The 15,721-nt window shown below is 38.9% G+C and overlaps 1 protein-coding gene across 1 annotated transcript; it reads left to right on the top strand.

The window, feature by feature from the left end:
- Positions 1-12,732: 12,732 nt before the first annotated feature.
- On the top strand, positions 12,733-15,506 carry LOC143633564 (putative transcription factor KAN2). Its single transcript, XM_077101841.1, has 4 exons — positions 12,733-13,348; positions 13,607-13,683; positions 15,207-15,252; positions 15,349-15,506. Exons 1-4 carry the CDS (start codon positions 12,778-12,780, stop codon positions 15,504-15,506), a joined length of 852 nt encoding a protein of 283 aa, XP_076957956.1. The 5' UTR covers positions 12,733-12,777.
- Positions 15,507-15,721: the final 215 nt, after the last annotated feature.

Here is a 15,721-nt window from a genome sequence, read left to right as displayed (position 1 = left end):
CTTTTGTCGGTGATATTGGAGGAGAGATAACGAAACAAGGGAAGGTCTCGAATGGCACTCTGACATTCGATGAAGTCAATCTGGTGGAACAGCTCAACCACAACCTGCTCAGCGTCTCTCAAATCTGTGATAAGAAATTTTCAACCCTATTTACTGAAAATGAATGTCTCATTCTGAAACCAGGTTTTAAAGTCCCTGAGGAGTGGATTATGATGCGTACTCCGAGGCACAACGATGCCTACATTCTGGACATGAGAAGCAGTTATTCCATGCGGTCTGCTTCTTGTTTAATGTCCAAGGCCTCGGAGAACGATTCATCCTTATGGCATCGATGGTTGGGTCACGTCAACTTTAAGAACTTGAAGAAGTTAGTTAAAGGTGACCATGTGAGGGGTTTGCCAGTAAAATCTTTGCACTGTGCTGAAAAATGTTTATCTTGCTCTAAATGCAAACAGCACAAACTCCCTCATAGGCCCAAGCTTGTAAATTCCATCAATTCCACTCTTCAGTTGTTGCACATGGATCTTTTTGGTCCAATTCAACCAATGGCAATAGGTCGAAAAGCCTATTGTCTGGTTATTACTGATGACTTTTTGCGTTTCAGTTGGACATTTCTGTTAGGGCACAAGGACGAGACGTCACATTTTTTGCTCAGGTTTATTGTGTTGGTTGAGAATCAAACTGATAAGAAGGTGAAATGTATCAGAAGTGACAACGACACAGAATTCTGCAATAAGGTGGTGAATGAATTCTGTCAAAACAAGGGAATTGTTCATCAACTCAGCGCACCTTACACTCCCGAACAAAATGGGGTGGCTGAGAGAAGAAACCGGACTTTGGTGGAAGCCACTAGAACAATGCTTTCATATTCCAAACTTCCATTGATTTTCTGGGGTTAAGCTGTCAACGCTGCTTGCTTTACCCAGAATCGTGTGCTTCTGAACAAAAGACTGAACAAGACTCTATATGAAGTTTTCTATGGAACGAAGCCAAGGGTAAATTTCTTCAGAACGTTTGGATGTCCCTGTATCATACTCCAAACAAATGTTGGAACAACCTTCAAGTTTGCTGAAAAGGCGGATGAGTGCTACTTTGTTGGTTATTCTGCTAATAAAAGTACTTATTGTGTTTACAACAAGAAATCAAGGGTGATCTTGGAGTCCTTCAACATTGATTGGCAAGAATTAAACCCTACTGATGCACACAATGGTCCAGACTGGATGTTTGATTATGAAGGATTGTTCAAGCAATTTCGTGGAATGTACATGACACCCGCTGCATCAAAGGTTTCCCCTGTTGTTTCTCCACTTGTTCAACCTGATGATGATCAGTCTATCCTGATGCATGTTGTTTTGAAAGATCTTGGACATGTTGACATAGCTGCTACAGCACCCATACTGAATGTACAACCAATGGCTAACCAACAAGCCCCGGTTGGTGATGAGCAACCTCTGCCGACACCACTGAAATGCAATCTTTGAAGACATTACTGATTCAGATTCTGATTCATATATGTCAGCCGACAACAATCAAAATGTTCAAGTTGATCAAGCAGAACCACCACTTGCAGAACCAAGTGTGGTAGAATCGGTCCCCACACCTCCCTTAGTAGAAGAAAATCAAGGTCCTGCAATGGAGATTGATGCATCGAGTGTACAGGTTGAACCATGTCCGAATGAAACTTCTGATAACACCAACACAACTTCTGTTCCAGCTGTTACTGTTCCATTCTATGACAACCTATGGGAAGGTCCCATTGCTACAGAAGATTTGGTTGAAACACAAGAAGAGGGAACTAATCCTCAACCGAGTGTTTCTGTCCCTGCGACCACTGCCTTCCAACCCATAAAGAGCCTGACCATCCAACTTGAGGCCACACCAGTCGAGCATGTCGACCAAATTCCACAGCTACCAATTCATCGTCGACATCCGACTGAGAACATCATCGGAGATCCGTCCGCTGGCATCCAAACACGCACTACTTCTGGTAACATTAACAGATGTCTTTTTGCTTGTTTTATTTCTCAGGTGGAACCCAAGGACTACAAAGTCGCAACGAAAGACAACTCCTGGGTAGAGGCCATGCAAGAAGAGCTGTTACAGTTTCAAAAGCTGAATGTTTGGAGGCTAGTAAAGAAACCAGAAAATAAAAGGCCGATTGGAACGAAATAGGTGTTTTTTAATAAAAAGGACGACAAGGGGGTGATCATTAGAAATAAAGCCCGGCTTGTTGTACAAGGTTTTTGGCAACGTGAAGGTCTTGATTACGATGAAGTCTATGCACCGGTGGCTAGACTGGAAGCAATTCGCATCTTTCTGGCATACGCCTCGTACATGAACTTCAAAGTGTATCAAATGGACGTGAAGACTGCTTTCTTATACGGAAAAGTAAAAGAAGAGATCTATGTCAGTCAACCTCCAGGTTTTGAGGATCCAATTCATCCTGATCATGTTTACTGCCTCGACAAAGCACTATATGGTCTTCACCAAGCACCTCGTGCATGGTATGCCACACTGGCTGATCATTTAGTGAAGAATGGTTACAAGAGAGGAATCGTCGATCAAACTCTCTTTGTCAAGAAGGTCAACAGTGATTTGATTCTGGTTCAAGTTTATGTCGATGACATTATCTTCAGGTCCACGAATGAGGATCTGTGCAAGGAGTTCTTTGAGGTTATGCAACAACGATTTGAGATGAGTTCCTTAGGGGAGATGACTTTCTTCCTGGGCTTACAAGTTGAGCAAAAGAAGGACGGGACTTTGATTCACCAAGAAAAGTACGTTCAAGACATTGCTCAGAAATTTGGTTTCAAGGACTCATTATCATTCATGACACCAATCCTTTCCCCTTTCTGTCAATGTTGCCAATTCCCAGAAGACTAATGTACCCTCGTGTATACAGTTGTCCAACTACTTTCTTCCTCCGACTTCTTTAGCTACTTCCAGCTTCCCCACTTCCGCATCTGTCGTATTCGGGAGAGCTTGCTTCGTGGCGGAGCATTTAGCAATGCTAGCAGCCTGGTGAAGGCTGGCTGTCTGGGGACATTTTAAGGTAGGGCCTGCTGGGCTTGCTTCTCATGAGATTGGGTAAGGGAATCGGAAATGGCTCATAAACCGGGCGGTCGGGCTTTTGGACACACGGAAAAGGGGAAGTGGATGGAGGGTGCTTCTCAGCTAGAGTTGGGGGTGGGGTCGCTTCGCGACCTGTTCTAGCTCCTGATCCATTGGGAAAACCAGTCGATCAACACCTTTACAGGTCAATGATTGGTTCTCTGATGTATCTCACTGCAAGCAGACCGGACATCATGCTCCCTGTTTGTCAGTGTGCCAGATATTAGTCAGACCCGAGAGAATCCCACATGACGGCTGTCAAGCGTATTTTCAGATACTTGAAGGGTAGACCACGTTTAAGTCTTTGGTATCCAAAGGGGTCTCCCTTGGAACTTTATGCTTACACCGACAGTGATTATGGTGGATGCAACTTGGACAGATAGTCTACATCTGGTGGATGTCAATTCCTGGGAGATCGGTTGATCTCATGGCATTGCAAGAAACAAGTCACCGTGTCCACCTCCACAACAGAAGCCGAGTACATTGCTGCATCCAGCTGCTGCTCTGAAGTGATTTGGATCCAACATCAACTGCTGGATTACGGTTTGAATTTCTATGGATCAACGATCAAATGTGATAATGAGGCGGCCGTTGCAATTTTTAAAACCTGGTCCAGAACTCAAAGACTAAGCACATTGACATTCGAATACACTTTATTCGTGATTGTTATGATCGTAAACTTGTCGACATAAAAAGGGTCCATACTAACTATAACTTTGCAGATCTCTTTACTAAAGCTTTTAGTCGTGCCCGATTTTTGTTTCTCGTTGAGTCATTGGGCATGATTTCTTTTGAGTAAATCTTATCTTTTGGGTTTTAAAATTGTAAATATTTTTCAAATATATCACAATTTTAGAGGGAGAAAATTGAGTTAAGTTTAACTCACCAAAAAGATTTTCGGTTTGCTTTCAAGAAAAACTAAAACGAGTCATTTGACTTATCAAAAAGATTTTAATTTTTATATATAATATTAATTTCTTCCTTACTTCTATTTAAGAAAAACTTAAGAAAATTCAAAAGTGATGTCCCGCTTAGAGGGAGCTCCTTCGTAGAGGGAGTCGGATATTTAAAATTTTCAATTAAGAAATTGATCCGACCCTTTGGAAAGTGATAGTACATTGGTTTGTAATGATTCTAGCGCGTTAAAAGAATAGAACAAAAGGCTACAAGGTCTATCATAGATGTGTAGGTAGGCTTGACAAACAAGTAAGTGTCGGATGATATAAATCTAAATTCCTGCCGGTACTAGTGGATATACGATTATGAAGCGGTTGCATGATTCCGTTAAGTCATATTCATGAAGGCAAAAATGTAAGTATACATGTCGTACCCAAGCCTCTCTTTACCTAATCACAATAGTCTTATGAAAGTCAGTGTCAATTTTAATTTTCATTGAGTCAAGAAAAGAGTCAAGTAAAAAGTCAAGAAAAACAAGAAAAAGAAAACAAAAGAGTCAGAAAAACAAAAGAAAAGGAGTCAGTCCTAGGAATTTTAACTTCTGCTTTATTTCTTCATTTATTTTTGACTCAAGCCTTGGACTTTCTACGTTTGTAGTTATACAAGATCTGATTGTTAAGGCCCTGAGTCTTCTGCTTTGTTTTATTTTCTTTCTTTTGTTCAAGCCTTGGACTTTCTCTACGCGATAATATGGTATTATCCGACCTGATTGTTATGGCCTGAACTTCTGCTTTATTTTAATATTTCTAGATCGAGTCAAGTATGCAAAGCACAAAGTGTCATGTGTACAGTGTACAATAAGTCAAGTTTGTTAATAAGAGTACTGTGATCAACTAAGAAAGGTTTAAGTCAAGTTGAGGTGATATGTTAACACAAAGTAGGCCCGAGATATGATGGAATCAGTAACATGTCTAATTTAGTGGGGACCACATAAGCACCGTGCCTAACTGTACTTTCAACGTATCATTTTGGCATCAAAACACTTGTCAAGTTAAAAAGGAGGATAATATCTACAGTCAATGATGAACTTGTGTCACAATAATTTCAAAATGGAAACGTGATCTAGGGTTTTGCAAATCAATATGATTCCATGTCGTGATCGTTCTTTGTAAATTAACTAAAGAAAAGATCTATGTAAATTAATTCTATATTATTGTTTTTAACTTTAAAATGTTTTTAAATATTCTTTACTTTAAATTTATTTTGTTTTGTTTTCTAAAGTATTAAGTATCCGCATAGTTTAATATTTTAAGTTTTAATTTGTTTTATTTTATTTTATCTTTAATTTTAATTTTATTTTTGACTTTATTTTAGTGTCTTCGTTTATTATGTTTTGTTTTGTCAAAAGAGATCGATCGTACAAAGTTTAACAAGTAATTGACCGACAAAAAAAGAACCTTATAAATAATCAAGTGTGTGGATTCGGTGGGTAAATGTTTTTCGGGTTTGAAAATGCAAATTATTTTAAAGACCGAGGACTGAGAGTGTATTTTGGTGAATACTCGCGATGTTTTGACATTATCGCGAGATAGGCTGACCATATATATAAGGGAAACCTAAAATATCTTTCACTATTCACCAAACACTTTTATCTTTTACTCTCTTCTCTCTCTCATCTTCAAACCTTCAAACCCTAATCTTCTTCTGTTTTTCAAAGAATCCGGCCCTCATAATCACAAACGTGCCGTTGAATCCTGAGTATCCTCCCTCGGTATAACATCAGAACACCATAAATCTTTTCATTTTTATGTTTCTGGGTTCTCGTGAATCGAGACGACGGTTCAGATGAACCGTCGGCTAGATCTAAGGCTGATCTTCATAAGTGATTGATTAATATAATGTCTATAATCTATTGTTGGACTTATTGATCTTGATTATCATCATTAATTATTAGAGTTAGGGTTGTTTATGTAAAGTTTGTAGATCTAGGTTTTTGTTCAGATGTTCTAAGGATAAATTGACCAAGCAAACAAAGGAGGTTCAGGCTCAGACTTTCCAGAAACTTAATTCACATCTAGACGACCATGTGAAAAGAAAAGGGGGATCAAAAGGGGCTAAGTAAAAGTTTTCGCATGGATGGGTTTTTCGCTTCGCCTAGTGATGCGAAGCGAAACGTCTTTCTGTTTCGCTTCGCTTGATCTCATGCGAAGTGAATGGATTGTCTGCTTTGCTTCGCATGACTCCATGCGAAGCGAAATAAGACCTCATGCGAAAAACCAACACTTAGCAAAATTTTCAGAATCTTAAACCTGAAGCTACTTGACTATTTTTGAACAAATGAACTGTTTGGACTCTTGGACTATTTTGGACCTAATCTTTGTACATTGTAGACTAATTGACTTGTGAACATACTAAAACTAACTTATCACCTTGTTCAAACTAAAATGTATATATTTTTAAATTATAATATGTAAATCCTTAATGCTTATGTATATATCTTATCTATTTTGTTTATTTCTCAATGATGATTCTCATGATCTCTTGGTTTAACTTTCAGGGTCATAATAATTTTTGTGCTCTCGGGCTGCCAAAGGCAAAGACAGACAAAGTATTTACCTCCATTGTCAAGGGGCTCAAGCAATCACCACTTGCCTATGCTATCACCGCCAATCCAGTCGTTTACTGTAAATGGATCTTGGACTTCTAGGCATTTGCCAAGATCGTTGATGATTCTCTATCCTTCACAACAACCGTGGCAAGAAGGGAGTTGACAATTACAGAAGCAGACATTAGACGGGTGTTAAAGATTGCCGACCAGCCAGATTATACATATGAAAGGGGAAACAAGAAGAAGCTGGTTGGTTTTGTTGAACAGATGGGATACGACACAGAATGGAGGAGCCTTGAAAAGAGTCATCTTCCACCATACTGGAGGTTTTTATTCCACATAGTCACCCATTGTCTGACTGATATTCGTGGAGGATTCGATAGTATGAGTTCAGACTAGGTTCGTATTATGTCTGCTTTGACGACTCGAGAGAAGTTCAACTACTCTCGAAGGATATTCTTGTGCATGCTGGGAAAAATCAAGAGTGGTGCTACATGGCTCATGTACCCGAGATTCGTGCAGCTGCTTCTAGACGATTTAATTCCAGATGTTCCACGACCGGGGACCAAAAAGACCAAGGACAAGAAGTCACTTCCCGAGCCGTACCATGTAAATGAGATTAAAGCTTCGGTTTTCGGTGTGTTGCTGAGCACCAAGGGAAGGGGGCATCAGTATCAAGGACCAAGGCCGGGTCCTAAGTTTGGTTTGTTTGAGGAGACAGAGCATGCTGGGGAAGAGGCATCAGCTGAGGGTGAAGATGATGATGAACCTGAAGTTGAAGGTGAACAAGATTCAAGTGATGAGCCGGCCGAGGATCGAACAAAGGCAAAGCATGACTTGAAGAGGAAAGTGGCTGAAAAGGGAAAGGTTATAGAACTTGAGAAGGAAGAAGAAGACCAGCCGCCCCTGAAGCGCTTGAGGAAACTTGGGGACTCCCAGAAGTCAACCAAGTTTCTTGTCAAGTCTCCCTCACAAAACAAACCCTCCGACCAACCAAAAATCACCAAAGAAGGCCTGGCCCAATCCCTCAAAACACTAGACGTAACCAAGATACAAATCCCTGCATACAAGCCACCAAAAACCAGAAATAAAACCAAAGCCAAGAAAACCAAGACCTTACTTCATGACTCACCAGAATCCTCACCTGAACCCTCATCAATAGTCCAACCAATTTCAACATTCCTACCCCAATACCTTCCTTACCACACTCATCACCACAACAACAAACCCAACCCGAACCTTCTCAAGTCTCAACACCACCTACCCAACCAACCTCATCCATATTCTCCTCATCAGTTTTCAGCTCACCAATACAAACAACAAGCTTATGGAGCAAAACCGTCATTACTTCCCCAACCCAAACCGTCACACCATCTACAACACAACCAACAGAACCCACCACTATAACTTCACCATTCCTTACCCAAGCCATCACCCTACCTTTGCCAACAACCTCACCACCCATAACGACCACCACCCCACCATCCACCATTATCTCACCCAAACCAATTTCCCGAGGGATGTCTTCGACACCTCCAGTATACGCCGATCCTATCCTTGATTGGATCGTCGCACTGGAGGAATCCAACGCTAAGAGGGCGGAAAGAGAAATTGTGCTCCTCAAGTTCATTAAGGAGATGAAGCAACAGGCGTTGGAGGATGAGAAAGAAAAGGCGGCTCTGAGGGAAAGGATAAGGGTGTTGGAAGAACAAAAGGAGGCAAGTGACGCTCTTGCTGAAAATCAAAGATTGCTGACAAACACCTTCCACACCTTAATCCAGAATCTACAGGCTTTAATGAACCGTGAGGCCTCTGAAAACGCTAATCTGAGAGTAGATCACGCTAGACTTGGAGATAGGCTGACTACATTTGAAAGAGACTTACCAAGTGCTAGTGCTCTCAGATCTAGTGTAAACAAGAAGATCGAAGATGCAACGAGAAGGTGGGATGTTGAAAAGGAAACGGCGAACTCAAGAGTTGCAAATCTGGAAAATCAGCTTGTGTCCTCCACCTCTCTCGATACGCTCAGAGCAGAAATGGAGTCCATACAAGGAAAGATAAAAGAGCAAGATCGTCTGAATGAGCTACAGCTCAAGAAGAATGAAGACATTGTGAGCAAGTACCAAGCGGCCTCAGACCTCATGGGCATTCAAGAAGATGAATTTCATGGTCTGGAGGATAGGCTTGACGCTGTGTTTGGGACTTGGAGAAGGTCTGGTGAGACTTCTCAAGTCGGTGGTTCACAACCTACCGCAGGTCCTTCTGTGATCGTGCGAGGAGTTCAGGCTGTTGTGTCTGAAGGAGAGGCGACTGTTGGTCGGTTAGTACAACAGGGTGGCCAGTCCAGTGGTGTTGGTGGTGGATATGATGGTGATGATGATGGTGATGAAGAAGATGATGATGAGGAAGAAGATGACGACGATGATGAAGTTCATGATAGTTTTGATGAAGATGACGATAATAATGATGAAGGTGGAGACGGAGGGGCCGGGGCAGCAGGAGGTGGAGGTGGAGATAACACTCAATCACCTCCACCAGCTCAACATGACGTTCAAGACCCTGCTGCTCACGACTCTACTAGCAAAGTCAGGGAACACGACACACAGATTACTGACATGTATAAAGATTTATTTCCTGATGACTTTGCAGGTGCTATGGATGACTTTATTGAAGCAGGAAAGAACTTGGAGCAACTTATTGATTAGAATACGGAGGCTAGGGTTGAAGACGATTACATCAATTACTCACCAAATCCAGACACTCCTCCTGCTCAAGTTCAGACTACAGAGATTCCTGCTGCTGATCCCGTCTCCACTCCAACTGATGACTTGACACAGGAACCACTAAAGAGAAGAGAAAGAATCATATAGTGTCAAGTCGTGCATGCGCCCGCGATCTCATCTATCCTTACCACGATGATTCACTAATTGTATATGCAAAGTATAATAAGGAGAATGCGTGTTGGGCGATTAGGCGATATAGTGGTGATCTAATTTATCTCAACCATCATGAGCTGAAGTCACTACCAGAGCTTGACCTCAATTATCTTCGAAAAGCTCTAGATCATGGTGTAGTTGGGAGCACTCTGGATAGTTGGATCCCAAATTATCTTCATCGACAGTCGAAGGTCGATTACAAGGAGTTTGAGCCAAATAAGGGTCGGAAGTACAAGAACCCAAGAGAAATAGACCCAGCCACCGGAGAGCCACGAACCATGTGGAGATACAGGGCACCAAAGAATTTTCATATCATCTACCATGGAGAGCCCTTTGTTCCAACATCCTCCGAGACTTCACATGCTGGGAATTTGATAACACAACAGGGGAGGTCGTCATACACTGCAAAGATCTGCATGAGATTCGCGTATTTGACGAGCATGAGCTAATGGGGTTGCATATATAAGATATCAAGAAGCTCTACAATTCACCCCTGGGAACCGTCGAGGACATCGGTCGTCAGAACACAGACCGGATAGTGGAAGCCTTCAACAAATTTGTTAGAAGAGTTGTTGAACTTCCACTACCCGAGGACGGCTGGCTAGATTATGACATCGACGGGTTCCAATACTAAAGACTAGAGGGAGATTGTTAGGTCCCTTTTATATGTTTTAGTCTTTTATATTGGTTCGGCTATGTATTTGGGGCCGATTGGTCATTTTGTATGTATTGGGCCACGGTCCATTGTAAAGAAGCCCATTGGGCCTTAGTGAATATAACTCATGCTTCTCATGCATGCCACCCTATAAATAGGGAGCATGCCATGAGAGAAACAACCTTTTGCAAAATTTCCATATCTCTAACATTCTCTTCTCTTCTCTCGGCCTTCTCTATCTCTCACTCACTTTTCTTTTTCCGAACATAAACTCAAGATCCGAGACCTCTCGGTTGCTTAGTGTGATTTCCGCAAGCACTAAGTTAGGTTGATCCAAAGACGTTGTTAGATCCACCCGCTAGGGACCTACACTATATAATGAAAAATGTGGTGACGTTAAGCCCTAGGCTCAACTTGTTGATGGCTGGTAGTTATGAGAGTAGAGTGTTGGAGGTTAGAAGCTAAGCAGTTAATGCGGAAAAATATCAGATATCGGTTAAGGACCGATATCTGAGATATCGGTTATTGCAGTGAGATATCGGTGGGATATCGGTAATTTTAATATCATGTAAAATTCATATATATAGCAATTTAATACTAATAATTTAGTATAGTCTCCTACCATTAACAAATTAACCTTTTGCAAATTGCAAAACACTAACAATCGTAGCAAGTAAGAATTGATTAAGACTTAAAACAATAACGTTGAACACTAAAAGTTGATAATTAAGACTTAAAACACTGATATCGGGAATATCGGTGATATATCGGTCAAATACTAGTTCAGTGTCGGTCAAATATCGGTCAATATCGTTGATATTATCGGTACCGATATTCTGAACTGATATTCTGATTTATATATCGGCAAGGGACCGATAACCGATATATGACTGATATATCGGTGATATATCGACGGTATCGACTGCATAGGGTAGAAGAAGAGTCCTATCCTTGGATTAATTTGGAGCTTTCAGAATCTTAACTTAGTATGTCATTATATGTGATCTTGATACTTCCAGTACAATGAGATCTAATGATCGTGATCCTTCAATAGAGAGATGCAATAATTTTTATCTAATGATATTATTTTTCATCATCCGCAAACTACTAATCATTTGTTTATTAATGTCTATATATATACCACTTTAGAATAAAAATTGTCAACAATACAAAGGGGTTGGTAGACATAAGACACGGCTACGTACGATAAATACATTTCAATGAACTACTCCTAACGAGCCTTTAAGTTGAGCGGGAGCACTTTGTAGAACCGCACCGCCGACAATTGTCTTAAGCATCACCAGCCCATAACGATATTTTTGTTTATTGTTACACCAGTTTTCGTATTATTTGGAATATATTATTTTAAGTGTGTAGAAACCAATAACATTATATTTTTCTTTATAATAAAATATATTTATTATCAACGAAAATAATAAGTGTTGGGAGATTCACTGGTTATGCCTTTGTGGGTGGCCTCTTAGTAAAGCATTAATTGTGATCCCTCAATCATGATTTTGTTGATGATCCGTTAGTGTTATTGCAATTGAACTGGCAGTAACTCATGCCAATGAGGCTTTCGTTGATGATCTAGCAGAACTTTTTGTTGGTGATTCGTTGGTACATTATTTACTATGCCCCCTTTTAAGATCATGACTAGCGACTGTTCTCACTTTCAATGACATATTTCCGACGACTAAAAGCCTTTTGGTTTCTAGTGTATCATAACATTAAGGGGTTGTGTGTTAGCCTTTTAATAACTCTATTAAGAGTCTGCCTTTGAATAGGCTAGAGTTAGAGTTTGTTTGGCTCACTGAAAGAACATCTCTTAATTGTTAATGAAGTCTTTTAATAATAGATGCTAGTTCTTAATTAGTGTGGACTTTTACTGATTCTATACAAGATTGTAAAGTATGCAAGAGTGGAATAAGATTGTCAAACATCCCATATATTAAGTTTGACTCGTAAAAGTATGCAAGAGTGGAATAAGGTGAATACACCTACTTGTTTTTTTCCTTTCTGTTTCACCATGTGTAAGCCTACACCATCTTTCATTAACCCTAACTATGTCATAATCAGTCAAACAAAAATATACTAATTCATCATAACCAAGATTTATATGCCTAAACAAAAATATCTTATTTTGGTCTTCATTTGATTGTCGCATATTGTTCCCCAAAAAGATTAAAATAGTTTAAAATAATAAGCACTGAATTATCTCATCAATTCCCTTAGATTTCGGACATAATTAGATGCAACTATTTTGTTCATATTTTATAGTAAAAACTAAAATTTAAGAAGAAAAAGTTAAAGATGGTAAAGGAATCAAGTCTCAAAAACTTATTCACCCTTTTTTTCCTTTTACATCTTTTTCCTCTCTTTCTTTTGTTACCCCCACGTCCACATAAAGAAATAAAGGCACCCCACCACCTTGGTCTCTTCAAGTGTCATTTCACATATACCATATACAATCGTACCCTTCAATTCACTTGATACTCATCTCCAACTTCATTCATCTTTCTCCATTAAGATTAAAGCAAGAACAAGAAAAAGATAGATAGAAAATAATAATGGAGTTGTTCACAACACAGCCAGACCTATCTCTTAGAATCAGCCCCCCAAACACACAACCCACTTCAAACCCTTGGAGAACATCAACCCCATCTAATCAAGATCATAACTTGGATTTGGATCACTTCTGGAAGAAAGCTTTAAGCTCCCAAAACCACCATCATGGCTCCGAACCTCCTTTCGGACTCCATGCACCCAACCGAACCCATTCTAATGATTCTGGCCTAACCCAGATCACAAACACATCTATTCAAAACCATCATGGGGGCTTATTAATACCCATAAGAGGGGTTCCTGTTTGTTACCAAAATACTCACCCTAATTTCCGGATACTAGCTCAATATCATCATCAAATTAGCCAGCCTTCAATATTAGATTCTTGTACTATAACTACAAGTAGTAATTCTTCTTCTTTAACTCATGGAAATAGTAATAATAATATTGCGCGATCACGGTTCGTTTGTTCGAGGTTTCCTGTAAAGCGCAGTGTTCGAGCTCCGAGGATGCGATGGACAACTACCCTTCATGCGCGGTTTGTCCACGCGGTTGAGCTCTTAGGTGGCCATGAAAGTATGTTCTAAGCTCAAAATCTTGTTTAAGCTTAATTACTGATTTTTTTTAAAGTAAACACTACTACAAAAATTAGGTATTATTTGCGGATAAATCCGTAGCAAATCCGCAGCAAACACCCATTCGAATTTGGTAGGGGTTTTTCCTATCAAAACTCCGTAACTGATACCTGTTTTTGTATTAGTAAAAAGTGAGAGCCCTATTTTAAAATTGAATCTTTGGTTTCATTGGCTGATTATGCTTGCAAAATGGGGTTAGGAGCTACACCCAAGTCGGTTCTTGAGCTAATGGATGTGAAAGATCTCACATTAGCACATGTGAAATCTCACTTGCAGGTAAACTTGATAGCCCTAGCTCTCTTTATTTTGTTTTTCATTTTCCAATCAATTTAATTACTAGGTCTTTTATTTCTGTGATATATATACACACCATTTTTTATTCATTATCAAGAATTTTATTTGTCAGATTGCTTTTTAGTTATTTAACTAACATAAAATCCGCTTAACAAACGGAGGGAGTTTTTTTTTTTTTGGGTCAAATATTATAATTTAGTTAGACAACTAAAATGTATTCTGTTTTGCCGTTAAATTAACTAACACAACTCTAGTGTGTTTGTTTGTTTTTTCCTTTTGTGTTAAAATGCGTTATTTCTATTAGCTTTCATTCCAAAGGATCTTGATGTACTTTGTTGATTTCCAGCAAGAACTTCGCGAACGGTATAATATATTTGTACGTACATAATATCTTTCTTTGTACATAGTGCAATAGTACATGCATGCAAGATAATGAAAGGAGAGAGAGGGAGGAATATCATATTTAAAATACCATGTAAAATTAATTATAAGGTTTTGGATTAATGTTAGTGTCTCAATATAATGTGTGTGTATTTTTTGTACATAAAGTTATAAACACAGTACATAGTGGAAGGAAACCTTCAAATCGAAGTCTTTGAATTTATATCCAGGCAAAGACCGGCCTCTTTTGATTTACATTTACTTTTGACTTTCAACTTTACCATAAGAACTACTTTGCATTATCAGATAAAAAAAAGTATATGTATTTTATAATTATATATACAAGATATATTATATTTTCCTCGTGCATAATGTTCATCTCAAAATCCTTGTTCTTCTTTTCTTCTCCTCCTGCTACACACAGCTTTCAAAAACCAGCTTTTCTTTTGCTTTACAGGCCGGATACATGTTTTTATATATTTATAGTTGTTACATTAATATTCCTACATCAATACATACATATTGTATGTGCATATATATAATATATACATACACAAAAAGACAAAGCCTAAGAGATGAAGCACAGGCCAAGACAAGTTTACACACAGTTCAGTGTGTAATTGTGTGTATTTTTTAGGTTTGAATTGAATAACAACATTAATAATTCTCACCTTTTCAGAGGGGAACTAGAGTTATGGTAAAGTACAGCAAAGGCCATCATTTGTCAATGATATGTGTATTTATGTCTAGTAGCATGAATGTGGTTTCTTAACCATGGTCAAGTCTAAGGGTAGAATAGTCTTTCACTCATATAGGCATGCAGTCTACAGTAGATTCGTTTTTTTAATATATGCTTTCTTTATGCATGGTCACATATATACATAGTCTGTAGTCATTAATCACGTTTGTACTTAAGGTACATGATTCTGTTGGGCACATTCACTTATTTTTCACTTTTGATATGAAAAAGTAAGCTTAAAATATAATAAAATGTACCAAGTAAGAGAATGTAAATACTACTATCATAAATATATGTATAACATGATTGTTGTCTTAATATAAATTATAGTACTATTCTACAGTGAGTATATTGATGAAAGTGTAAACGGTATTTTGTTTTGTAGATGTATCGAACAGTAAAAACGACAGACAAAGGGCTAATTTCTTCAGGTTAACTAGTTCCTTATTCGTTTGTCTTGAGTATATTTATCCTCTTGTTCGATACCTTTTATCAATTTTGTAATGGGGGTTTATCATATTCAGTAGGACAATCAGAAGTTTATGATAGTGGGTTGTCTGGTAATCGAGCTGATGATATAATGTTTGGCATTCAAAATAAAAAAACGGATTTATCATCTAAACATGGAGGACGGTCTAGCGTTAATCAAGATATGCATTGTCGTTGGAGCAACTCGTCAAGGTGAAAAATGTTATGCAAATTGACGTTTTAATAACTAAAGTTAGGGTTTCTTGGAGAATTTTTTTGATAGTAGGTGGATTAGGATTCAACCAAGTATTTATAAGCATCTTTTTGAAAGTTCTTAAACATATAGACAATTTGTTATTTCTGCAAGCAAACTCAACAAGTTCACTTGGGTGGCAGGCGAACGTCAAAGATTTTGGTGAAAATTTGTAAACA

The sequence above is a fragment of the Bidens hawaiensis genome, unplaced genomic scaffold (assembly GCF_021521415.1).
Source record: "Bidens hawaiensis isolate Kalapana, Puna unplaced genomic scaffold, B.hawaiensis_p1.1 tig00006781_1, whole genome shotgun sequence".
In the NCBI taxonomy this organism is placed as follows: Eukaryota; Viridiplantae; Streptophyta; class Magnoliopsida; order Asterales; family Asteraceae; genus Bidens; species Bidens hawaiensis.
Note: the sequence above shows the minus strand (reverse complement) of the source record. Positions and strands in the feature narration are given on the sequence as shown.

Bases quoted from the DNA above. Each gene is read 5' to 3' on its own strand.
- LOC143633564 (XM_077101841.1), top strand. From the start codon at position 12,778: ATGGAGTTGTTCACAACACAGCCAGACCTATCTCTTAGAATCAGCCCC. The intron at 13,349-13,606 runs GTATGTTCTAAG...AAATGGGGTTAG, and splicing joins GCTCTTAGGTGGCCATGAAA to GAGCTACACCCAAGTCGGTT. The intron at 13,684-15,206 runs GTAAACTTGATA...TTTGTTTTGTAG, and splicing joins ATGTGAAATCTCACTTGCAG to ATGTATCGAACAGTAAAAAC.